General features: G+C 38.4%; 2 protein-coding genes across 3 annotated transcripts in view; one reads left to right on the forward strand and one right to left on the reverse strand.

Moving 5' to 3' along the window:
• The first annotated feature begins 793 nt into the window (after positions 1–793).
• On the forward strand, positions 794–7,734 carry LOC141345653 (deoxyuridine 5'-triphosphate nucleotidohydrolase-like). 2 transcript variants are annotated; one of them, XM_073850539.1, is made up of 7 exons: positions 794–906; positions 1,438–1,585; positions 2,785–2,876; positions 4,629–4,673; positions 4,757–4,831; positions 7,480–7,550; positions 7,628–7,734. In XM_073850539.1, exons 1-7 carry the CDS (start codon positions 852–854, stop codon positions 7,682–7,684), a joined length of 543 nt encoding a protein of 180 aa, XP_073706640.1. In that variant the 5' UTR covers positions 794–851; the 3' UTR covers positions 7,685–7,734. The 2 variants fall into 2 exon arrangements, with proteins under 2 accessions (XP_073706640.1, XP_073706641.1); XM_073850540.1 differs by having other exon boundaries at positions 826–906; positions 1,444–1,585.
• Positions 7,735–13,004: 5,270 nt separating this feature from the next.
• The window catches only part of LOC141345409 (fibrillin-1-like), an 89,462-nt gene continuing 76,938 nt past the window's right edge, over positions 13,005–25,528 (reverse strand). Inside the window, exons 56-64 of the mRNA XM_073850260.1 lie at positions 23,888–24,094; positions 23,676–23,801; positions 23,371–23,493; positions 22,975–23,091; positions 21,499–21,627; positions 21,296–21,415; positions 19,200–19,431; positions 18,811–18,979; positions 13,005–16,542 (exon numbers count right to left, since the gene is read on the reverse strand). Coding sequence (XP_073706361.1) covers positions 16,165–16,542; positions 18,811–18,979; positions 19,200–19,431; positions 21,296–21,415; positions 21,499–21,627; positions 22,975–23,091; positions 23,371–23,493; positions 23,676–23,801; positions 23,888–24,094 — 1,601 coding nt within the window. The 3' untranslated portion in view covers positions 13,005–16,164. The remainder of the gene's footprint in view (positions 16,543–18,810; positions 18,980–19,199; positions 19,432–21,295; positions 21,416–21,498; positions 21,628–22,974; positions 23,092–23,370; positions 23,494–23,675; positions 23,802–23,887; positions 24,095–25,528) is intronic.

The following is a 25,528-nucleotide window of genomic DNA, read 5'->3' on the forward strand; positions in this document are numbered from 1 at the left end:
ATTTCACTGTTTTTATTCATTTTGTGGAATACTGAGATGAATTAATGTATGTTCACATTTAGTCTAGAACTTTAATAACATCATGTTTACTCCTGATATCCCAACAGGAGATTTGTCAATCAATAAATGGGGAAAAAAGTAACTGGCGTTACTTATTGGAAAAAGTAACTCAGATATTTTCTTTGAAATCCAAAAGTAATGCGTTACCTTACTAGTTACTTCAAAAAAGTAATCTGATTATGTAACTCGCGTTACCCCAACACTGGGATGTAGAGAGATTTTTAACTAATTTCTCTTAAATTATTGTAAAAATAAATAAATAAACTACAAGGATGATATAAACGTTATGACACCGTTTGAATGTGATAATAAATTGATTAAATAATGTATTGTGATTTTACAGCAGTAAAGTATTCTGAAGTAAACTGGTTAGCGCGGCAATTTTTTAACGGTTGATTCAAAACTAATAAAAAAAAACAGAGAAAAAAGAGAATCCAAACGAACTTTAGGTGTTTGAATATAAACGACGCGCTTGTACGAATATTCGCCTGATAACAGGTGTTCTGTAGTGATTATCAGAATTAATAAACTTCACCTGAGTATTTAAAGCAGTCGCCGCCGTCGTGACGAGTTTTTTCCTCAGAATGAGCCGTTTAACGTTCACTTTGCATGATTTCGCTTCATTCTGAATCAACGGAACGTAACGGAGACTCACACAAACAGGCGATGGAAGGTGAGTTTGAACCGTTTTGCCGTTTCACAGCCTCTATGAGCTACACAGAACGATGAAGGGGAAAAAACTACAACTCCCAGAATGCACCAGTCGCACAAATGGCGGATAATTCTTGGAGATGTTGATTCGGCGTGTTTCTGTCGCTGCGGTTCGCGGTTTAAACTGCGCTGGAGGTCAGCAGCTCTATAACACGACAAAACAGCGAAATAACCGATAATAACAGACTGAAGCGTGAAATAACAGCCGTTTTAACTTCATTTCAGCAGTGGTGATCAGGTGGTGATTATTGGGTCACACATGACTCTTTTTACGCATAACGTGCTGGCTATGTTCTGAATAACAGAATAGAGAATACAATGTGATATCACTTGACAAGGAGAAGGTAATGAATGTAATACATTTAGAAATGTGTTTGCTATATGATGTGCTTTACAGATTAATAGTGACAATAGCTACTACTTTAATCTTCTCCTGATTAGTGGTCGCCATAAGGCATCATCATCTAGTTTAATGACAATTGCACTTTTTTTTATTTTTTATAAAACGTTGCACATCCTGTTCTGACGTTAACACAGAACCCACCACTCAGAGCATTTCCCGCCGCTCAGCATCATTGTGGCGCGCTTCATTCATTCAGTCACATTATATCTCCAGTGGTTTGTGCTGCTGTGTTCTGCTCGTCTGTAAAATGCCCTGCTCTGAAGTTACAGAAGCGGTTTCTCCGCAGAAGAGATGCAAGAGTGATGCGGTGAACGGACATGAACAGCTGGTGCTCAAATTCGCCAAACTGACAGAAAACGCCACGACGCCGAGCCGAGGATCGAACCGAGCCGCAGGGTTTGATCTGTACAGGTGAGACTCGACACTGGATCCGGAGCTGCTGCCAGATGAGCACACACACACCGATTCATGCTTATTTCTTATTTGCATGATCTTTTCCTCTTGACTCTGTTTTTATCTTCTTTATATATTTGTAATTCTTCAACCTGCAGAAAACTATTTAGTTATAGGATACTGCTGCATTGGTGCATTTGATGAACTATTAGACACGAGGTGTTTTGTGCATGAGTGCACATGGTTGGCTTTATGCATTTCTCTTTTGCATTTTTTTTTTTTTTCTTTTACGCTCTTAAATCCGTGTTTTAATACTTTTTGACTTGCGTTAACATTCACTGCGTGTTCTGCACACTGCTGATGTTTAGACTTGTGCATTGTGTTTCTCTTTAAGTTGGCTTGAGAAAACCAACCTACCGATCTGCTATTAAAGCTTACTATTATTATTCGTATGAGACTAAAAGTTTTAAATGCTACTCCTATACTTTTCAAACTAGAACCACCAAACTCAGCCCAGCTCTACAGACTGATCTGACTTGGTGTGCTTTATCTTTTCAGACTGATCCGGCTTGCAGTTTGACTAAAATAAAATTATTAAAACTGTGGATAATCCCATAGATTTACATTGATTGAATGTTCAAATGAGCCAAGACTCTTCAAACTTCAACTGTCGAAATTCAAATCTCAACTGCCTGAATCCCTTGAGGCTAAAATGACTATATTAGAAGATTCCCTTCTAGAACCATTTCTAATCAATTCAGACTCATTTAAGCTTTCACTCTTGTTTCTGTTTATATCTATTTAGCCAAACATAGCAACTAGAATCATGCTAACAACATGCTAGTAACTTGCTAATCATGCTAGCAACATGTTAACTTCATGCTAATCATGCTACCAACAAATCAACATGCTAACTACATATTATGTTAGTACCATAATTAACAGCATTTTAACTACATGCTAACCATGTTAACAACGTGTTAGAATCATGCTAGTACCTTTCTAATCATGTTAATAATTAGCTAATCATTTTAGAATCATGTTAAGTTGTTAATCATGTTAGCAACATGTTAGAATGATGTTTGTAACTTAATAATGTTAACATGCTAGTAACTTGCTAACATGCTAGAAACATATTAGCAACATGCTAATCATGCTAGTAACACGATTAACAACATTCTATCTTGTATTTGATGAGAACCGCATTTGTGTTTCAGTGCGTACGACTACAGCGTCGGGCCGATGGATAAAGCTCTGGTCAAGACCGACATCCAGATCGCGGTTCCACACGGATACTACGGTCGAGTCGGTGAGTGACGACAGAGCGGCAATCTCCTGCTCTCTCTGTTGAAACCGACACAGAAGTGGCTTAAAGGTGCCATAGAATGGAAAACTGTATTTACAACATTTTTTTTTTTTTTACCTTGGCATAGTTAAATAATAACAGTTGTGTACATGGACATGACATTCCATGAGTCTTGAACACCACCATTTCCTCCTCCTTATATAAATCTGGTGTTTGCAAAAGAGAGAGAAGACTATGCTGATGATAGCGAATGATTTACAGATCCTGAGCATCACTGACAAACATCTGAACTTGTGGTGTTTTAAATTTTCCTCCATGTGCCAGCTATTGAGATGAGCAGCTCTGTGAAACAGCCAATCACAGCTGAGCTCCTCATTAATATTCACAGACCTTCCAAATAAGGCAATAACAGAGCATTTCATTCTAGGGACAAATCCTAGGGTTGTAAATGGACTTGTGAAACTATTTCTGGAGAATTTTTGCCCTTTCCTCTGCCATATAGCTTCTATGTAGATATCAGAAAACAATTTAAAATATTGTTTCAATGCATTCTATGGCACCTTTAAACTGCAATTCATCGACTGGCCGCTAGAGGCTGCAAAAGGGAGTCAATCCCATAGACGCCCACATGTTAAAATGGCCAACTTTACAGCAGAATAAATGTTTACAGCCTGGTACAAAAGTAGTTTTGGCCCTTCATGTCAACTGTGAGGGGGATGACTTTGTTTATAACTCATCCGTTTAAAGGAACACTCCACTCTTTTTGGAAATAGGCTCATTCTCCAACTCGAGTTAATAAGTTGAGTTTTACCGTTTTGAAATCCATTCAGCCGTTCTCCTGTTCTGGCGATATCACTTTTAGCATAGCTTAGCATAGATCATTGAATCCTATGAGACCAATAGCATCGTGTTCAAAAATGACCAACGAGTTTCCATATTTGTCCTATTTAAAACTTGACTCTTCTGTAGTTATATCGTGTTCTAAAACCGGCGGAAAATGTCTCTATTTCCACTTTGAATATTGAAAGAGTAGTCTACTTTGAATATGGCTGCATTTATTGTCTATTTTTGTTATTTGTTCTGTATTTTTTTTTTTTTTATTGATTCTGAGGCTTTCAGATACAGCCCATTTGATTTGCCTGCCAATTGGAATCAGCCATGAAGAATCAAGATCGGTGCATTACTGAAAAGAAATTGGGTGCTCCTAATTTTTTTTTTGATGCTCCTAACTTTTTGAAGTTTAATAGTAAACTTTTTAATAATATTTGTTTTATAAAAAAAAAAGAAAAAAACAGACAAGGCAAGGAAATATTTAGTTTAAAAGATGCTCTTGAGTGTATGGTTACAATGCTTGAAAGCAATTCATTTTGTGTTTGCAGGTCTATGATAACAGCAAACCAGAAATCAGAATATCTGCTGAGATTTTAAGTAATTCATAGTGATTTAAAGTCAATTTTTGCAACTTCCTTGATATAGTTTTTTTTTTTTAGCCTGAATTAGATTTAATTCGGATGACAGAATATCTATTACCTGTTTATTTTAGCATGATCATTACATATATAAATTATAAAAAAAAAGATTAAAATAATAATAATAAAGCATTTCTCTAGGGAAATGTAATATTGCAAGAAATATCGTTATCGCAATATTGAACACTGATATTGCATATTTTCCCAATATCGTGCAGCCCTAGTCTATGGTGATGACTACAGTGTGTAGTGTTGTTTCTTCATCTGATTGTGTGTTGTGTTGCAGCTCCTCGTTCGGGTCTGGCTGTGAAGCACTTCATTGATGTCGGCGGTATGTCACTCATCAGTCACCTCCTTCACTGACATGAGAATGTGATGTTTTCCTGTGATATCACATGTGTGCTGTCTCTACAGCTGGTGTGGTGGACGAGGACTACAGGGGGAATCTGGGAGTCGTGCTCTTCAACTTCAACAAAGAGCCGTTTGAAGGTGAGACTGAGTTTGTGCAGGTCTGAATTCACCCGTCCACAAATGAAGGCCTGAAAAGAACAAAAATCAGAGCAGAAAGTCCATTTATAAATGTTCCATGCACATGCAAAATGAACACAACAAAACAGAGTTTATGGTTAATACAAGTACAATATCAGAAATATTAGAAAACCTGTTTTCCCATCTGACATGAAATTTATATTTTTGTTATTTTATTCAAATCCAATCATTTCTCCAAAACCTTGTTTTGTTTAAGGTCAATTTTGCTTTAAGAATTAGTTTATATTTGCACTGGAAAACAAGACAAAGATGCTGCTCTAAATGATGAGAATAGCTATGTTTCCGTCCAACAAGAAAAAAAGACAACAAAATCGTCACTTCCTGATAAACTTCCACTAAATATCACTAAATAACTAAGGACTTTTTAAAATCCAAAATATTTCGGTTTCGTTCCAAAACTAAATGATTTTTATTACTATAAAATAATCAAAACGACGGCAGGGCCAGTGCATTAATTTCAGAATAACTAATAAGATGAGACAGACATCCAACAGAAGCCCTATGCACCGAATTCTGCAAAATGATTCTAAAATTACAAAGGAGAACACCCAATAATGCATGTAGGGCAGAATTAGGCCGATTCCCATTGATTATTAATATACAAAAAAGATCCCTCAAATTCTGGATGCATCTTAAATCGAGTCCCACAGAATCGCTACATTTGAAAGCGTTACAAACCCAAGAACTGAACCCCGAAAAAAAGTCCTCTAAATCAGCTGGATCTGAGACTCACTAACCTGACTAACTCCACTAACACTAACCAGCCTCAGACCAGCACTGCTTCTCACGCAAACATCAAAATAAATCAAATAATCAAACAATCTAAAAACGTCTATCTGGAACATTGGGATCAAGAAACTAAATCACAAAGCAAACTACAATTATATCAAACTATACAATCAAATTCTGAATTGGAAGAATATCTTCAGAGTATTAGGGAGACAAAGCAGAGACAAATCCTGACCAAGTACAGGCTCAGTGAGCACCGTCTAGCCATCGAGACCGGCAGACACAAAAAGAGCTGGTTACCCAGAGAGCAAATTTAAATCAGTTAGAGACCTATATATATATATAAATAAATTCACAAACATCATAAAAAAATTTACAGCAATGACTGAAGAGGAAAAAATAAAGATAATACTAGGAGAGGGACAGACAGCAGCATTGGCTGTGAGATATGTATGGATGTGCCACATCCTGAGAGACAGCAGGTGAATGTACAGTCGTGGCCAAAAGTTGAGAATTGCATAAATATTGGAAATTGGAAAAGTTGCTTTTAAGTTTTTATAATAGCAATTTGCATATACTCCAGAATGTTATGAAGAGTGATCAGATGAATTGCATAGTCCTTCTTTGCCATGAAAATTAACTTAATCCCGAAAAAAACTTTCCACTGCATTTCATTGCTGTCATTAAAGGAGCTGCTGAGATCATTTCAGTAATCGTCTTGTTAACTCAGGTGAGAATGTTGAGGAGCACAAGGCTGGAGATCATTATGTCAGGCTGATTGGGTTAGAATGGCAGACTTGACATGTTAAAAGGAGGGTGATGCTTGAAATCATTGTGTAAAAATGGCTTCACAGGCAAGGATATTGTGGCTACTAAGATTGCACCTAAATCAACAATTTATAGGATCATCAAGAACTTCAAGGAAAGAGGTTCAATTCTTGTTAAGAAGGCTTCAGGGCGTCCAAGAAAGTCCAGCAAGCGCCAGGATGGTCTCCTAAAGAGGATTGAGCTGCGGGATCGGAGTGGCACCAGTGCAGAGCTTGCTCAGGAATGGCAGCAGGCAGGTGTGAGCGCATCTGAACACACAGTGAGGACAAGACTTTTGGAAGATGGCCTGGTGTCAAGAAGGGCAGGAAAGAAGCCACTTCTCTCCAAAAAAAAACATCAGGGACAGATTGATCTTCTGCAGAAAGTATGGCGAATGGACTGCTGAGGACTGGGGCAAAGTCATATTCTCCGATGAAGCCTCTTTCCGATTGTTTGGGGCATCTGGAAAAAGGCTTGTCCGGAGAAGAAAAGGTGAGCGCTACCATCAGTCCTGTGTCATGCCAACAGTAAAGCATCCTGAGACCATTCATGTGTGGGGTTGCTTCTCATCCAAGGGAGTGGGCTCACTCACAATTTTGCCCAAAAACACAGCCATGAATAAAGAATGGTACCAAAACACCCTCCAACAGCAACTTCTTCCAACAATCCAACAACAGTTTGGTGAAGAACAATGCATTTTCCAGCACGATGGAGCACCGTGCCATAAGGCAGAAGTGATAACTAAGTGGCTCGGGGACCAAAACGTTGAAATTTTGGGTCCATGGCCTGGAAACTCCCCAGATCTTAATCCCATTGAGAACTTGTGGTCAATCCTCAAGAGGCGGGTGGACAAACAAAAACCCACTTTTTTTTTTTAAATGTGCATTTTTAGAATTTATGCACATCTTCACATTTCCATACAGAGATTTTTTTTTTTTAATTCAATATTCCAAAATGCACAAAAATAGGTGGATGGAAACACAGCTAATTACTTCTAGATAAGGTCTAGCTGAAATGCATACATTTTTAAAACATTTTATTGGTGTTTGCAGTGAAGAAAGGTGATCGTATCGCTCAGCTGATCTGTGAGAGAATCTGTTACCCAGAGCTGCAGGAGTTACAGGTACAATTGACTTTAGTTTGCTTTAGTTGCTTCTATAAGAGCATCTGTTGATTTTACAACATCTTGTCTTGTTTCAGACGCTGGATGACACCGAGAGAGGAGCAGGAGGCTTTGGCTCCACTGGCACCAACTGAAAGTGTTACTGTATTAAATGTAATAAAATTTATAGTTTGTGAAATGTTCATTTCAAGGAGAGTCGTTTAATTATTTAATTTTTTCACTATAATGATGATATAATTGACTCTCAATGAAGTAAACAGGTGTTTGTACAAAACAAGCACAAATGTCTGGTACTGGTTTTTCTTCTTCTTTGACTTAAGACTACCTTTCACACAATATTGACCAAAAGCTCATTCTGCTTTCATCTGCAGTAACAAAAAAATGATAATATTGTTATAGTATTTCTACCCATCCAACTTTAAAAAAAAAAAAATATATATATATATATTTTTGTTATACTCTTTGATGACATTGGTGGTAATTTAGTATATTTTGTCTACAAAAATTGCTTAACTCTTGTTCGGCTATATCAATATCAAATACTTGAGTCAATTATATAAACTTGTTTTCAGCACAGGTTTAGAGTTTTCTCAAAATTGATTGATTATTGGTCTCGTTTTTTGAGAGGCCAAAATTATTCAGAAGTAATGCTCATCACAGTCAAAAACTAAGGTGCATATACATTATTGAAGGTTGTGATCTATGTATGATCAGTTCCAAAAACGAATGCTCATGTATTAAATGAAAACAAACTGATTAGAATATATTAAATTAAGGATTTAGTGATAATATAAGATGAGATTCACAACCAAATTTAAATGCTGGTCATTTTTGACCAGAAACGCAAAATTGTGAATTTCAGCACAGAACAATGGTTAAAATAAATGATATTGACATGTGTGTGAACTTCGCTGAGGAGCCGCTGGGTGGCGCTACAGGACAGATCATAAAAACATCTGCAGCCGTGATGAACTAAAGCAGACTGTTTGGACAAAACTGCTGGAATCCAGACACACACACACACACACACACAAAAAAAAATATGAGAGAGTTCCCCTTTATTTAATGACTAGCTCATTTCCAGACTTGCATCTAGAATAAGGGATTTTTGTTTAGGTTAAACATATTTTGCTCATTTTCTTTACTCTCGTTTAAAAAAGCACTATGTAGGAATACTATGGCAGTATTGATGGTAATACTATAGTACAAAGCTAAATGAACCATATTCATGGAAATTTCAAAATACATTAACCAGACTTCGTACAAAGTGCTTGAAGTAATTGAATTTGACTTTTTGAAATGTACGGCCTGGAAAACCATTAAAAATGGCAATATTGCTGAAGAGATGCTTGAATTTAAAGGCAATGGCCTAGTTTTGCAGACAGGGCTAAGACTAGGCCTTAGGAAATCACTGCAGTGCCCAAACTATTTCAAATACTGTGAATTAAAATACAAACTCCATCAGAATGCACAATGTAGCAGTAAACCGGTTTGCTTACCTCGGTATGTTGTGGAGTTGTCAAGGATGTTATCTTTGGAATGGAAATATAACATTTTATTAAACAACATGCTTATTTCAGATAATGTCATAAACTAGCAAGCTAAGCCAGTAGTAGCACTGACTGTTGTGTAAACATGGCTGAAGATGCAAAAAGAGGAACAGACAAATCAGTTGAGTGAGTCATTTACTCTGGAACCGCTCTGATTGGTTCTAACTCGTGACTTTGATCATTCAGTTGCAAAAACCAGATCAAATGAAAATAGCCATTCGATTTCGACATCTCGTTATTATTTGTTTTAAAAATCACATATTTTGATTGGGGGAAACCAATCATCGCGTCTCAAAATGATTGACTGTTTCGAAGAGCTACAATCGGATCGCAAATCACTGATTCAGATTGGGACTTCAAATCGTGTATCACGAATCAGACATTGTAGCGGGTTTGCGAATGGTTTGATTCAGATCACAACATCAGAGTTCATGAATCATTTGATTCAGATCAGAACTTCATAGCAGGTTTGCAAATCATTTGATTCAGATCGAAACTTTGAATCAGATTCATGAATCACTTGATTCACATCAGAACGTCGAATCGGATTCATGAATCATTTGATTCACATTGGAACTTCGTAGCAGGTTCGCGAATCATTTGTTTCAGATCAAAACTTCAAATGGGGTTCGCGAATCATTTGATTCAGATTGGAACTTCGTAGTGGATTCACAAATCATTTGATTCAGATCGGAACTTTGAATCGGGTTCGTGAATCATTTGATTCACATCGGAACTTCGTAGCGGGTTCGCGAATCATTTGTTTCAGATCAAAACTTCAAATGGGGTTCGCGAATCATTTGATTCAGATTGGAACTTCGTAGTGGATTCACAAATCATTTGATTCAGATCGGAACTTTGAATCGGGTTCGTGAATCATTTGATTCACATCGGAACTTCTTAGCGGGTTCGCGAATCATTTGTTTCAGATCAAAACTTCAAATGGGGTTCGCGAATCATTTGATTCAGATCGGAACTTCGTAGCAGATTCACAAATCATTTGATTCAGATTGGAACTTCGTAGTGGATTTACGAATCATTTGATTTAGATCAGAACTTTGAATCGGGTTCGTGAATCATTTGATTCAGATCAGAACTTCGTAGTGGATTCACAAATCATTTGATTCAGATCGGAACTTCGTAGTGGATTCACAAATCATTTGATTCAGATCAGAACTTCGTAGTGGATTCACAAATCATTTGATTCAGATCAGAACTTCGTAGTGGATTCACAAATCATTTGATTCAGATCAGAACTTCGTAGCAGATTTACAAATCTTTTGATTTAGATCGGAACTTTGTAGCGGGTTTGCGAATCATTTGATTCAGATCGAAACTTTGAATCGGATTCAAGAATCACTTGATTCAAATCGAAACGTCGAATCGGATTCATGAATTATTTGATTCACATCGGAACTTTGTACCAGGTTCGTAAATCATTTGTTTCAGATCGAAACTTCAAATGGGGTTCACGAGTCATTTGATCCAGATCAGAACTTTAGATGAACAGAACTTTGGATAGTTTCCATATACTTGTCTAGATGAACTCTGAATAAAGAAGAGATTTTTGTCTATGCATGTGAAATTTAGCTAGCAGCGAACACACTTAAGTCATATTTTCCTATATTCACTTTCGAGTAGTCAATCAATCCAAAGAAAACTTAACTTACAAGAAAAGTCACTTACAAAATGAGATCAGATCAACATGAATAAACCTGATCGAAATGTCTCTGTGGTTGATTGGCAAATGTGAACGAATCTTCCTCAGAAGAGACAAAAACAGCAACTCACTTCAATGTCTGACTTATATTATAATAACATCCATAAGCTTCTTGTGAAATTTGGATGAACTCATGAATCTGTTGTTTGAGCTCTTCATATTTAAGGAGAGAGCTATAGTTTCCAATGCTATGATTTTGAAGGGTGTAGAATTTAGTGAATGTTATGTCCCCACCAATGCCAAAAATCAAACTTACACTCTTGCTTTTAACAAATACAACTGTGTATTGTTTAATTCATTTATACATACATTTTAAATTTCTATCACACCTGTTGCTGCCAAAATAACGGTCCATTTTAAATATTGTTTTATTGCTCTTTCTGTTTTTGGTTGACATCATTGCATACTTTGCATGTGCTTCACTTTATTTTTGCCATTTAGTTTTATTAGTACATACTTTAATTTTAGAATTTGAAAGAGAAGGCATTGTTTGATAAACGAGAACCCAAAAAGTGCTTGAAAAGTCTTTGAAAATCCTCAAAATCTCAAATCTGATCATTGGGAACTTTTGAGGAACGTTGGTTTCCAGAAGCTTTGCTTTCAATCTTCTAATGTGGAGGAATGATCTTCTCAAACCTCCAAAACATCCTGCGTGTTTTGAGGAACATTTGTTTATTCATCTCTCAATCATCATTGGATTGGATCATTTCAATGTAATCTTACTAAGACATAATATTGGAGATATAGAGCGATCACTGATATTTACATTATTTTATGTCAGCATCTGCTCTACTGTTAGAAAGATCTCAGTGATTTACATTGTAAATCAGAATATTTCTGAGTTTCTTTAATAAAACTGAGCTGTTTCTTCCTCTATCTTCTCACTTTATCAGACTACACTCTTAAAAATAAAGGTGCTTTAAAAGGTTCTTCACAGCGATGCCATAGAAGAACCATTTTTCCTCAAAGAACCATCTCTTACCTTTTTATAATCTGATGAGCCTTCTTTTACCACGAAGAACCTTTTGTGAAACAGAAAGGTTCTTCAGCTGTTAAAGGATCAGTTCACTTCCAGAACAAAAATGTACAGATAATGTACTCACCCCCTTGTCATCCAAGATGTTCATGTCTTTCAGTCGTAAGGAAATCATGTTTTTTGAGGAAAACATTTCAGGATTTCTCTCCATATAGTGGACTTCTATGGTGCCCCCGAGTTTGAACTTCCAAAATGCAGCTTCAAAGGGCTCTAAACGATCACAGCTGAGGAAAAAAGGTCTTGTCTAGCAAAACGATTGGTTATTTTCTAAAAAAAAAAAAAAAAAAAATCTATACTTTTTAACCTCAAATGCTTGTTTTGTCTAGCTCTGTGTGTAGAGGTTAAAAAGTATATACACTGTAAAATGTTTTTAGAAAATAAGATTCTTCCTTCCTCGGCTGGGATCATTTAGAGTCCTTTGAAGCTGCATTTTGGAAGTTCAACCTCAGGGGCACCATAGAGGTCCACTATATGGAGAACAAATGGTTCTTCTATTGCACCTTTATTTTTGAGAGTGTATATGAGCTATAAAAGCCTGATGGATCATATAATACTCAACAAAACACATATGCAAACTTTCTTGTAATATATTTTGTCTAAAGGGTCCAGCTATATGCCAGGCTTTACAGGGTTAAAGAATACACTGCAAAAAATGCTTTTCTAGCTTAGATTTTTTGTCTTGTTTCCAGACAAAATATCTAAAAATTCTTAAATCAAGAAGGATTTTCTAGACAAAAAAATCAGAAAAAACAAGTCAAATTTAAGTGAGTTTTTGCTTAGAACAAGCTAAATAATCTGCCAATGGGGTAAGAAAAAAAAATCTTATTTCAAACAGAAAACGAGATAATTTTGCTTACTCCATTGGCAGATTATTTTGCTTGTTTTAAGCAAATATGCACTTAATTTTGACTTGTTTTTCTGAATACAAGACTCGTTTAGAAAATGCTTCTTGATTCTTGATATTTTGGCTGGAAACAAGACAAAAAATCTAAGCTAGAAAAGCATGTTTCGCAGCGTACCATAGTATTGGAAATTCTGTAAAGCAGTAGCATTGGGGTACGATGCCAACGATTTTCCTAAGAGGAATGGAGCGAGTGATTCTGAGATGGGCAGCCGCTCTGAAAGAAGGCCAGCGCTGGAGTCGGCCGTACAACCAAAAATATGTTTTTATTGTGAATGTACATCTAAAGCCCTCACGAGTGTGAAGACAGAACAGAAGGCGGTCGTGGAGACGGCAGAGGCGGCGAGGGCCACAGGGGTGTGTTTGTGGAGGTGCGTGTGGCCGTCAGACCTCAGTGCATATGGATCGAGTCACAGAAACACAGTTTACAAGTAGTTGGTCATTATAAGAAGCACCATTACAAACCCCTCCGTTCCAGGGGTCCTCTAGTTTACAAATGCGATCGCGAGTAAAAAAGTGACACGGTTACAGTATAGACACACTTAAATTACATGGACGGGGTTTCTGAGGGTCTTACAAAGATCTTCATCCGCTCTTACACAAGTTAAGGTCTGAATTCAAAGCAGAAAGACTTCAGTTCATACGTGTTGCAGGAACTGCAAATAATGAATATCTTTCCTAGTATTGTTGACTTGTTTTCCAGTGCAAATGTCTAAAGATTCTTCAATCAAGACACATTTACTGGAGATGCAAAATCAAGAGATCATCACATAGAAGAACACATATCTGTCAATAGCTGTTTTTTCAATCCATGAACGAACCAGCACACCGATCTCGTTGCACACCTTTCCCAGGAAGTGATCATTTATTCTCAGGCATCTGAACGCAAGGAAAAAATAGTCACAGAATAACAACTTTCATTTTTAAAACTGATTCTGCACCAGTTCCCGGGAAGTGATTTTGAGTTTGGAACACATTGGATGAAAACAGTTCTTTATTGACAAATGTTATATGTGTCTGTAAACGTATGGCATTCAGCTTCTAATGTCTTAAAATCTTAAAAAAAAAGTTTATTGTTATTTATTTATCTATTATTATTATTATTATTTTATGTATTTTTATTATTGTTATTATTTTTTTGTAGGTCTACCAGGTGTGTTGGGGTGGGTTCTAAATTTTCACAGTTGCTTGTTGTTTTATATCACTGTTCCCAGAAGAAAATTCAATAAACAGTTGTTAACACAAATGTTATATGTGACCCTGGACTACAAAATCAGTCATAAGGTTAAATTTTACAAAACTGAGATGTATACATCATATGAAAGCTCAATAAATAAGCTTTCTATTGATGTATGGTTTGTTAGGATAGGACAATATTTGGCCGAGATACATCTATTTGAAAATCTAGAATCTGAGGATGCAAAAAAATCAAAATACTGAGAAAATCACCTTTAAAGTTGTCCAAATTAAGTTCTTAACAATGCATACTACTAATCAAAAATTACATTTTAATATATTTATAGTAGGAATTTCACAAAAAACTTCATGGAACATGATCTTTACTTAATATCCTAATGATTTTTGGCATAAAAGAAAAATCAATAATTTTGACCCATGCAATGTATTTTTGGCTATTGCTACAAATATACCCCAGCGACTTAAGACTGGTTTTGTGGTCCAGGGTCACATATGTGAAATTCTAATTTTCTGCATAAATTTACAACTTGGAAACAGAGCTAATGGTAAATAAAAAAAATAATTTTCCACTTGAATTAATTTAATTAATTCAAAAAGTTTTATAAACGTCGTCAAAACGATCCCCATTCATATGTATCCACAAAAAGGACTACAAACGCTGTTATTGTGCAAGCTAGACCAGTAGATGGTGATATCACTTTATTAAGAAACATAATTAGTGTTTTTGTAGTTTACACAGAGACCGCTTCAAAAATGTCCATATTGAAACCCATTTTAAAAGTTCGAGTTTGCAGGCCTAAAATTGTTAATGTATAAATAAATGGCCAAAATGCATACAAAGTTTTTCATTTAGAGTTGAAAATGGTGCCGTGTAAACACCCTGAATCATAAACAGTATCAGTCACTTAGAAAATGTTTTCTTGTTTTGTCACTTTTAGTGTTAGGAAAAGTTACTTTTAAAAGTAATGCGTTAGAATTTTGTGTTACGCCATAAAAAAGTAACTAAATGCATTACTTCGTTACTTTTTACAGAAAGTAATGTTACATTACTTTTGTGTTACTTTTCGTCACCTGAGCTTTTGTAAACAGACAACGTCTTCAAAACGATCCCGTTCATATGGATCCACAAAAACGACTACAAGCGCTGTATTATGCATGTCAGACCAGTAGATGTTACTTTATAAAGAAACACAAAGTTTTCACAAACTCGTGTTATTGTAGTTTACACAGAATCGATTTTAAAAATGTCCACATTGAAACCCATTTTAAAGAGTTTTCAGGCCTTGACACGTAAACAAATGGCCAAAATGCATAAAAAAGTTTTGTTTTTAGTACAAAATAGTGCTGTTTTTTAAAAAACGTTTCTTTTGAAAAAGTTACATTTGAAAGTAATGCATTACAATATTGTGCTACTCCATTAAAAAGTAACTAATTGTGTTACTTTTTATGAAAAGTTACTTTGGTGTTACTTTTTGTCACCTGAGCTGAGCTGTGCTTGTTTATTTTTAATAACAAAAACCCAAAAGTTACATTTTTGGCAACTGCATTACTTATTTGAAAAAGTAAGTAAAAATTGTTTTTTAATTTAAAAGTAATGCGTTGAAAAAAGTAATCTGATTCCATAACTAATGCGTTACCATCAACACCGCTCACTTTGCTTCTCCATTAAATCTTGATTTAAGAGTCTCGAGACATTTGCACTGGAAAACCAGACAGAAATACTGAGGAAGAACAGCAGTTTTTTGCAGTGTGATCAGAAGTACAGTACAAGTTATTTTTCCATATTCTAGTGTTTCTGAGCACATGTTCAAAACAGAAGCTGTTTTGTATAATAAAAGAACAGTAATGGAGACGTGTTGGGAGTCGTGTTATCAAACTCGTATTGTGTTCCTTGCATTTAGTTGATTTGCTCTGAACTGACCTTGATAAGAGCTGCAGAAACCCCGTTAGCATATTTGCAGAGAACAGAAAGGCTAGCGTCGGGCGCCCGCAGACGGCGTGGGTCGGTTATTACAGTGCACGGATCTACGCGCTCACGTGACTAGCACCGGTAAGATACGATAGACTGGGCGAGAGCGCGGCGCGACCCCGGCGTCCGTCTGCGCGTCCGCGGCGGTGGGAGTGTGTAATATGGTATGCGAGCGTATGATTGGCGGGTGCGGTACGTGCTGCTCTTTGGGCGAGGCTGCGGCAGTCTGTCCGTGCGTCCGTCAGTGCAGGACGATCTGTACGCTCATGTGCAGAGCGTCTCCCAGCTGTTGGCTGAGGTAGTCCGTGTCGGGCCGCTCTCCCGTGGGCTCCCTGCTGCCGGACAGCGGCACGCTGCGGATTTGTAAATAATAGGCTCCCGGCTGGAGAGCTTTCTTCTTGGATATGTGCAGGTAGCTGACGCCGTCCTTCTGGTTCATGCGGAACAGGCCGTCGTCGTTGCCGTAGTCGATGGTGTAGCGCACGTGGTTGGCGAGCGTGGACAGCGCCGGGACGAAGTCGAGGATGTGGTCTTTGCTCTTCAGCGTGCTGATGTTCAGCCGGAGCTGCAGCGTGTCGTCCACATCTACACTGGCCAAACTCACCCAGTCCAGATCATTCTGCACAGAAACACACACCACACACCGTTACGAAGAGCTTTGTCTTCATTTCATTACACAGAGGTTCTAAGCAGGGATGCAGAGAGATGTCAATTCTTGGCTGAAGCCAAACTAAATTAAACATTGGGCCGAAGTGTGTTTTTCCCTCATGTATTTTGCCCTTTTTTCACCATTGCAGAAATTAAATAGCCAAAATGTGCTTTTTACACTTTTGTCTTGCTTTTCCAAAAAAAAAAAAAAAAACTATTACAAAACATCAATTTAAAAATATTTATTTAACACTGAACATTTGTAACCTTCTAGTAGACATTATAGCCTGCCAACAAACCACAATTTAACTTAAAATGAATAAGCTAGTAAAATTATATTATTTGGCCATTTTTAAGGGATGCACCAAAATTAAAATTCTTGGCCGAAGCTGAACAAAATTAAACACTGGGCAGAAACCCGGTTAGCAAACAGGTTTTTTTGTGTTTTTCCCTCATTTATTTTGCCAATTTTTTTCACCATTGCGCAACTTAAGCAGCCAAAATGTTCTTTTTTACAGTTTTGGCCATTTTTGAGACCCCCTCTTGAATCAGGCATGTGTTTTTACTGTACAAATAAACGCAGCCTTGCTGAGCAAAAGAGACTTCTTTTAAAACATTAGAATATAGGGATGCACCGAAATGAAAATTCTGGCCGAAGCACTGGGCCAAAGGCCGATTACTGAACACGATATTTCATGTATTTCCCCCATGTATTTTGCCACTTTTTTCACTATTGCATAAATTCAATAGCCAAAATGTGCTTTTTACAGATTTTGCTTGGTATATAGGGCTGGACAATATATCGAACGATATTGTGAGACGCGTTTAGTCAATGATGCCGGTGCTTTGATTAGTAGTCAATCTCCATCGCATTCAATATTAAGCTCAATATGGCGTAGCTTGTCAGAGATTTACGTCTCTGTGTATTAATTGCCGCTCCAGCGGAACCTGAGCGGAACGCACGTGATGGAGATTTACTACTAATCAAAGCACCGGCTTCATTGACTAAACGCGCCTCACAATATTGTTCGATATATTGTCCAGCCCTATTGGTATAAAAAAAAAAAAAAAATTACAAAACAATTTAAAAATATTTACTTAACACTGAACATTTTTTATATTCTAGTAGACATGCCAACAAACACAACTTAACTTAAAATTAATCATTAAATTCTCTGGCCATTTTTGAGACCCCCCTCTTGAATCAGGCATGTGTTTTTTACTGAACAAATAAACGCAGCCTTGCTGAGCAGAAGAGACTTCCTTTAAAACATCAGAATATAGGGATGCACCAAAATGAAAATTCTTGGCCGAAGCCGAAACTGAAGAAAATTAAACACTGGGCTGAAGGCCAATTACCGAACACGGTTTTTTGTGTTTTCCCCCCATGTATTTTGCCAATTTTTTTTTTTTTACCATTGCATAAGTTAAATAGCCAAAATGTGCTTTTTACAGTTTTGTCTTGCTTTAAAAAAAAAAACCATTACAAAACAGCCATTTAAAAATATTTACTTAACACTGAACATTTTTAACATTCTAGTAGACATTATAGCCTACCAATGAAGCACAATTGAACTTAAAATTATTAAGTTAGTCAAATAATATTCTTTGGCCATTTTAAGAGCCCCTTCTTGAATCAGGCATGTGTTTTTAATCTACAAATAAATGCAGCCTTGCTGAGCAAAGGAGAATGTTAGAATAAATGTATTAATAGAGCTGATGGAATTATTTTATTTTATTTTTTTATTTGACAGAACAATAGTAAAATGACAATACTAACATTTCTGAATGTTGTATTGGGTGGGTAAACCCACAAGAAGAGCTCAGTCCTACTTTTTGCTGGCAGCAGCAGATTTGTGAATGATCGTCATCTTTGGGCTTTTTGTGCTGCAGCACTGTCAGAATAAACACAATTGGTGTCTGGTGTATTAGACAACAGAACGTTCTGGAGTTGATTGACTAATGGATGATTTCAATCATCATACAGTAACCTTTCTCTTCTACTGGAAGACATGAGACGCGCTTCTAAACAGTCTCTCGCTGTCGCTGCTTGGAATGATTTTTGCGTCAGTTTTAAATGCTTCCACACAATGTTTGCTGCATTAGTGCGCGCCTCTATTTGATCGCGTCACGTCATTGTTTGCTATCATTTATTCAGCCTTTTTGCTTATTCAAATGATTTCAGTTGCCGAAAATTTGGTGCATCCAAATCCAAGTGTCTCAGTGAACGCTGGATTACCTGAAGCTCCTCAGTTCCATTGACGTTCCTGCGTTTGCGACCCTTCTTAGGATAGCCGTTGATTTTACACTCATAGCAGGCCTCAGGAGAGAGAGCGTTCTCATCTCCATCAGCGCCAGAAGACAGAGAAGATCCACCGGGTGGCAGACCTGAGCTGGACAGACAGTGTCTGAAACAAACAAGACAATAAAATTCAGCAGAGGATGGATGTAAATCTACATTTTTATTAGGGGTTTAAGTGCGTAGTGCCAAAACCCTATTGCAATTGTTAGAATGGTCACAGATCAGCAATCTGACCTAAATCTGACAACTTACAAATCGTAAGTCGTAGAGATTTGAAACTAGGAGGAAACTAGCTTTATTTTCATTATGTGTGTGTGGAGTCTGACCCCTGTCCAGCTCGCAGGTATCCAGGTGGGCATCCGCACAGGTATCCTCCGTCGGTGTTGGAGCAGCCGTAGGTGCAGGGGTTCTGCGATGAGCCGCATTCGTTGATGTCGTGACAGCCGCCTGACATCTGCTCGAAGGAGAAGCCCGTCGGACACAGGCAGCGGAAACTGCCCAGTGTGTTGTGACACGAGGCGCCGCCGCATATCTGACTGTTCTGGCACTCGTTCTCATCTGGACACACAGACACACACGGGGTCAAAGGTCAGGCCGGTTCCCACAGCGCCGCTCCGCTGACCTACATTTACACCCTGGCGGTCAGCGAGCAGACGCAGCGTCTGCAGGAGCACGAGGACTAGCTGGATTCACACCAAATATCAGGAGACTTTAATCAGCACAGGAAGAGTCGAGCGTCCAGTCACAGACTGACAGACCCCACACAGGATGATGGGAAAACCCTTTCCTCACACACACAGACTGGGATGACAGTATCAATTTCCTGTTTGAATCAACACTTATTTTGAGGAACTGATATTGATTCTTAAATCCCAGGATCAATGTTTTATTTTGTGCTTCTCTTAGACGTGAACAAAATGTAAACATTATTTGCCGCACTTGTTACATTTAATATGAAACAAAGTTTCAGGTTTTAAATTCTTTCATGTATATTACTGAATTAACAATAAATACAATTTTGCAGTTCTTAAATGTGTTGTTAATTAACACTGTAATCAAAGCGATCTGAATTAAGACTAATTGAATTGAAAACTTGAATCAGAATCAAATCAGGCGGATGGACAGACAGACTGACGGACAGACAGACGGATGGAAATACAGGCCGATAGATGGACAGATGGACAGACAGACAAATGGAAAGACAGACGGATGGACAGGTGGACAGACAGAAAGAAAGATGGACAGATGGACGGATGGAAAGACAGACAGATAGAGAAGTGGCCAGACAAAAAGATGGACAGACGGATGGAAAGAGACAGATGGATGGATAGTGGGACAGACAGAATGACCCACAAGGGGAAGGACAGACAGATGGACAGACTGACAGAGGGACAAGGGGACAGACAGAAGGACAGACAGACTGACAGGTGGACAGACAGACAGAGGGACAAGGGGACGGACAGATGGACAGACAGACAGACAAGGGGAAAGACAGATGGACAGACAGACAGGTGGACAGACAGACAGACAGACAGAGGGACAAGGGGACAGACAGATGGACAGACAGACAGAGGGACAAGGGGACAGACAGATGGACAGACAGACAGACAGACAGACAGACAGACAGACAGACAGACAGACAGACAGACAAGGGGAAAGACAGACGGACAGACAGACAGGTGGACAGACAGACGGACAGACAGACAGACAGACAGACAGACAGACAGACAGAGGGACAGACAGATGGACAGACAGACAGAGGGACAAGGGGACAGACAGATGGACAGACAGACAGACAAGGGGAAAGACAGACGGACAGACAGACAGTTGGACAGACAGATGGACAGACAGACAGAGGGACAAGGGGACAGACAGATGGACAGACAGACAGAGGGACAAGGGGACAGACAGAGGGACAGACAGGTGGACAGACAGACAGATGGACAGACAGGTTCACAGATAGATGGGCGAACATACAAACCCATGGACAGATGGATGGAGAGATCGACAGATGGACAGGTAGATGGAAAGATGGATGGACAGACAGGTTGACAGATGAGCAAACATGCAGACAGATGGACAGACGGAAAGATGGACGGACAGACAGAGGAACAAGGGGACAGACAGACAGGTTGACAGATGAGCAAACATGCAGACAGATGGACAGACGGAAAGATGGACGGACAGACAGAGGAACAAGGGGACAGACAGACAGGTTGACAGAAAGATGGGCGACCATGCAAATAGATGGAGAGATGGACAGACAGACAGACGGACAGATAGACAGATGAATGTACAGACAGATAGATGAAAAGATGGACAGACAGACAGGTGGACAGATAGATGAATGTACAGACAGACAGAAAGATGGAGAGATAGACAGAGAAACAGACAGACAGACGGACAGGTGAAGGTGTCTCACCGACGCACTGGTTCCACTGGTAGTGCTGCAGGTATCCCTGTGGACAGCTGCATCTGTAGCCGCCCACCAGATTCTGACAGCCGTGCTGACAGCGATGATTCCCCACACACTCGTCCATGTCTGACACACACACACAGAGTATTAGTCAAACCTTCTGATGTATGTGTGTCTGTGTGTGTCTGTGTATTTTTGTGTTTGTGTACCTTCACAATGCTGTCCGTTGGGGTCGAGGGAGAATCCTCTCTGACACTCACAGTTGAAACTTCCGGGGCTGTTCTGACACACTCCGTTCGGACCGCAGAGACCCGGTTCACCGGCACACTCGTTATTATCTGTCAAACACACACTTCATCACTCTATGAACTATGAATGTTGATCATGATGCGACTGTCGGGACAGGAAAGGGAAGTGCTTGAGGACACAGTGCTGGGTTTGTGTTTTACAGCTGTTTACTTCAGCTAATGGATCACATCTAAACACCAGCTGCCGTAACCATGGCAACAGAACCGGTACATCCCATAACAACTGACAGCTGGGTCACCGTGGCACCAGACGGCTGGAGCGGCAGACGTGACATCATCAGAGCGTCTTCCTCAACATCTGCTCAAGACTAGCACGCAGTACCAGAGTATTGGACAGGTACCATGGTATTTGTTCGGGAAACAATGACATGAACTGAATTTCCAAGCTGACAAATGAAACTCTGCTAAACTTTTTGCTAAACAAGCTAAAACTAAAACCATAAAAACATCTTCGTAACTTGAAATAAACGTACCCAAAATAAAATATAGACTTATAACTTATTCTTTTTTCCTGTTATGCAAAGCTGAATTTGATCCTTATCTGAATATGCTGATTTATTATTAGAATTATCAATGTAGGCAACAGTTGTGCTACCACATATTTTTTTGGAACCTGTGATAACTTTTTTTAGGATTGTTTGATGAATAAAAAGTAAAAAAAAAAAAACCAACAACAAAAAAAAAACAACAACCGCATTTATTCAAAATATAAATCTTTTCTAACAATATAAGTCTTTGCTATCACTTTATCAATTTACAATTTATCAATTTGCTGAATAAAAGTATTAATTTCTTAAAAAAAAAACTAAACAAAACAAACAATAAAAATTGACTGACCCCAAACTTTTGGAACAGTAGAGTATATTGTTAGAAAAGATTTCTATTATAAATAAATTCTGTTCTTTTTAACTTTTTATTCAGAAAAGAATCCTGAAAAAAGTATCACAGGTCCCAAAAAATATATGGAACATTGATAATAAATCAGCATGTTAGAATGATTTCTGAAGAATCATGTGACGCTGAATACTGGAGTAATGATGCTGAAAAATTCAGCTTTGATCACTGAAATAAATTAGATTAAGAATGTTATTTTACATCGTAATAATTTTTCAGAATATTACATTTTTTCTGTATTTTTGATCAAATAAACACATCCTTGATGAGCATTAGAAACTTATTTAAATTACATAAAAAATCTTACTAATCCAAATTTTTGACAGGCAGTGTATATAACAGATTTTTCTTCCTATTTTTTGACAGGGCTTTTAGACACTGTAGCAAATCTAAACTACTAGTTTACACAAATGACGTCAGAACTGTGCTTCCTCCCTTGTAAACATCTATTTAGTATCTGTGCGTGTGAGTGTTCGTTCTCACCGATGCAGGCCGTGTGGTGTTGTGTGAATCCTGGTGGGCATTTGCAGGTGAATCCTCCGATAGTGTTGACACACAGGAACTGGCAGTTGTGTTGTTTGGTGGTGCATTCATCCAGATCTGGAGAGACAGAGAGTCAGAATACACATTTATGCGAACACTAACACTGTCCTGTTGGTTGAACCTGAGCTCTGAGTCTACAGGCGTAACGCTGCACCGGTGTAAATAATGAGCTGTGTGTCATTAATGTGATGTGTGTTTAATCAGCCGAGTGTTTGTGTGTGTTCTGTTCTTATCTGGGGCAGGAGGAAGTCAGATTTAGTCTAGACTCACTAACCGCTCTCGTGTGTGTGTGTGTGTGTGTGTGTGTGTGTGTGTGTGTGTGTGTGTGTGTTTTACCCCGGCAGCTCTTGGCGTCGTCCTGCAGCACGTATCCTCGCGGGCAGGAGCACAGATACCCGCCGTCCGTGTTCTTACAGATGAAGTTACAGGGTTTAGGAGCCTGAACACACTCGTCCACATCTACATATTCACACAAGATCAGTTAGTTTTCGCTGTAGCTATCAGTATAATTATTGCTGTAGTTATTGTTACAGTTTTCATTGTAGTTATTGGTATATTTATTGTATTTGCTGTAGTTATCAGTAATCTCACGCAGCTCCTCTAGAGTTTCAAAAGTAAATGTTTGTGAGATTGAGACTCACCCACACACTGAGTGCCGCTGATATCACTGGTGTATCCCGGCTTACAGGCGCAGCTGAAGGAGCCCAGCGTGTTCAGACACTGGCCGTTCTTACACAGATTGCCCATCACCTTACACTCGTCAATATCTGCACAACACACACAGATCATACTCAGATCCACACACAAATAACACACACTCAATCAGCATGAACACAAGAGCCGGTGGCCTTACCCTGGCCGTCAGTGGTGTATCCGGGTCCCAGCGGGCACATCTTCTTGTACTGCGTGGTCCCGGGCAGCGGGCAGAGCTCACAGTTGGGCCCCCAGCCGCGGCCCCCATCACAACAGCACTCGGACTTCCTGACGCTGACGCGACTGCTGGAACTCATCTGACACATGGTCTGGAGAACCTCCAGGAAGCAGAAGCCCTGACGGTTATCTGACAGAAACACAGAGCACACAGTGTGTTTGAGATGCTGAGAGTCTTACTTAGATTTCTTTGTCTTGTTTCCAGTCAAAATACCTAAAAATTCTTAAATCAAGAAGGATTTTCTAGATGAGTAAAAGAAAAGTCAGAATTAAGTTTTAGTTTGAAACTGCCAATGGGGTGAGAAAAATAATCTTGTTTTGTTTCTAATAAGATTTTTTTGCTTACCCCATTGGCAGATTGCTTTGCTTGTTCTAAGCAAAAACTCATTTTGACTTGTTTTTTTTTCTGAAAACAAGACAATAATTTTTACTTGTCCAGAAAATCCTTCTTGATGGAAGAATTTTTAGATATTTTTGCTGAAAACAAGAAAACAAGTTCTCTTGCGGAACAAAAACTTACAGATAATGTACTCACCCCGTTGTCATCCAAGATGTTCATGTCTTTCTTTCTTCAGTCGTAAAAAAAAATATGTTTATTGAGGAAAACATTTCAGGAGTGTTCTCCATATAGTGGACTTCTATGGTGCTCGCGAGGTTGAACTTACAAAATGCAGCTTAAATGCAGCTTCAAAGGACTCTAAACGATCCCAGCTGAGGAAGAAGAGACTTATCTAGTGAAACGATTGGTCATTTTCTTTTTTTTTTTTTTTTTCTTTTTTTACAATTTTTAGAGACTAAGTGCTTTTAGGCCATGCCCACACCAGGGGGATAAACAATCCAACACTCTCAATTGACTTGTATTGCAGGAAGTTACCTCCTTGTCATTTCTGACTTATAACAAAAAACAGAACAATGTCTAAAAGCTTCTATGTGACAAGGTGTACAGTAAACAAGCTAAAAAAAAACAGAACTACATTTTTATAAGCTGTCGAACCAAAGAAAACGAGCATTTAAGGACACAGATAGTTGTGAATGTCAGGGTATTGAAGTTGGATCATCTCAATGTATCTCATCCTCTTAGGTTTACATAGGGTGGTGAAATAATCCTTTGAGATGGTTAAAAATAATGATTGTTTTCTGTCGACGGTTACTTTCCATCCAGTGGCCGTAGTTCTCAGAGTTCCCAGAGCAATGGCACATTGCGCTCTAGTTTTCTGTCCTTAAACACTCGTTTTTTGGGTCGACAGCTTATAAAAAGTCAATGGAGAACATTAGATTGTTTTCCCTTCCCGGTTGGGTGTTGTTTTCAGATTATGACGTGTGATGCTCTGTCTCTGTATACTTTTTAACCTCAAACTTGTTTTGTTTAGCTCTTCGTGAACTGAGAAATGAGATGTGAGTTTTTCGACATTCCCTAACTGTCTTGAACCGGAGTTAACAGAGTACACATGCGCATCGCAAAGCTAAACAAGACCAGCATTTGTGGTTAAAGAGTGTATAAATATTATTTTTTTTAAGAAAATGACAAATCGTTTCGCTAGATAAGACCCTTTTTCCTCAGCTA

Source organism: Garra rufa, chromosome 11 (assembly GCF_049309525.1).
Source record: "Garra rufa chromosome 11, GarRuf1.0, whole genome shotgun sequence".
Taxonomy (NCBI): Eukaryota; Metazoa; Chordata; class Actinopteri; order Cypriniformes; family Cyprinidae; genus Garra; species Garra rufa.

Excerpts from the sequence above, each read along its gene's own strand:
- LOC141345653 (XM_073850539.1), top strand. The coding sequence starts at position 852 with ATGTTGATTCGGCGTGTTTCTGTCGCTGCGGTTCGCGGTTTAAACTGC. Across the intron at positions 4,674-4,756 it reads GCACTTCATTGATGTCGGCG|CTGGTGTGGTGGACGAGGAC; the intron begins GTATGTCACTCA and ends CTGTCTCTACAG. Across the intron at positions 4,832-7,479 it reads CAACAAAGAGCCGTTTGAAG|TGAAGAAAGGTGATCGTATC; the intron begins GTGAGACTGAGT and ends TGGTGTTTGCAG.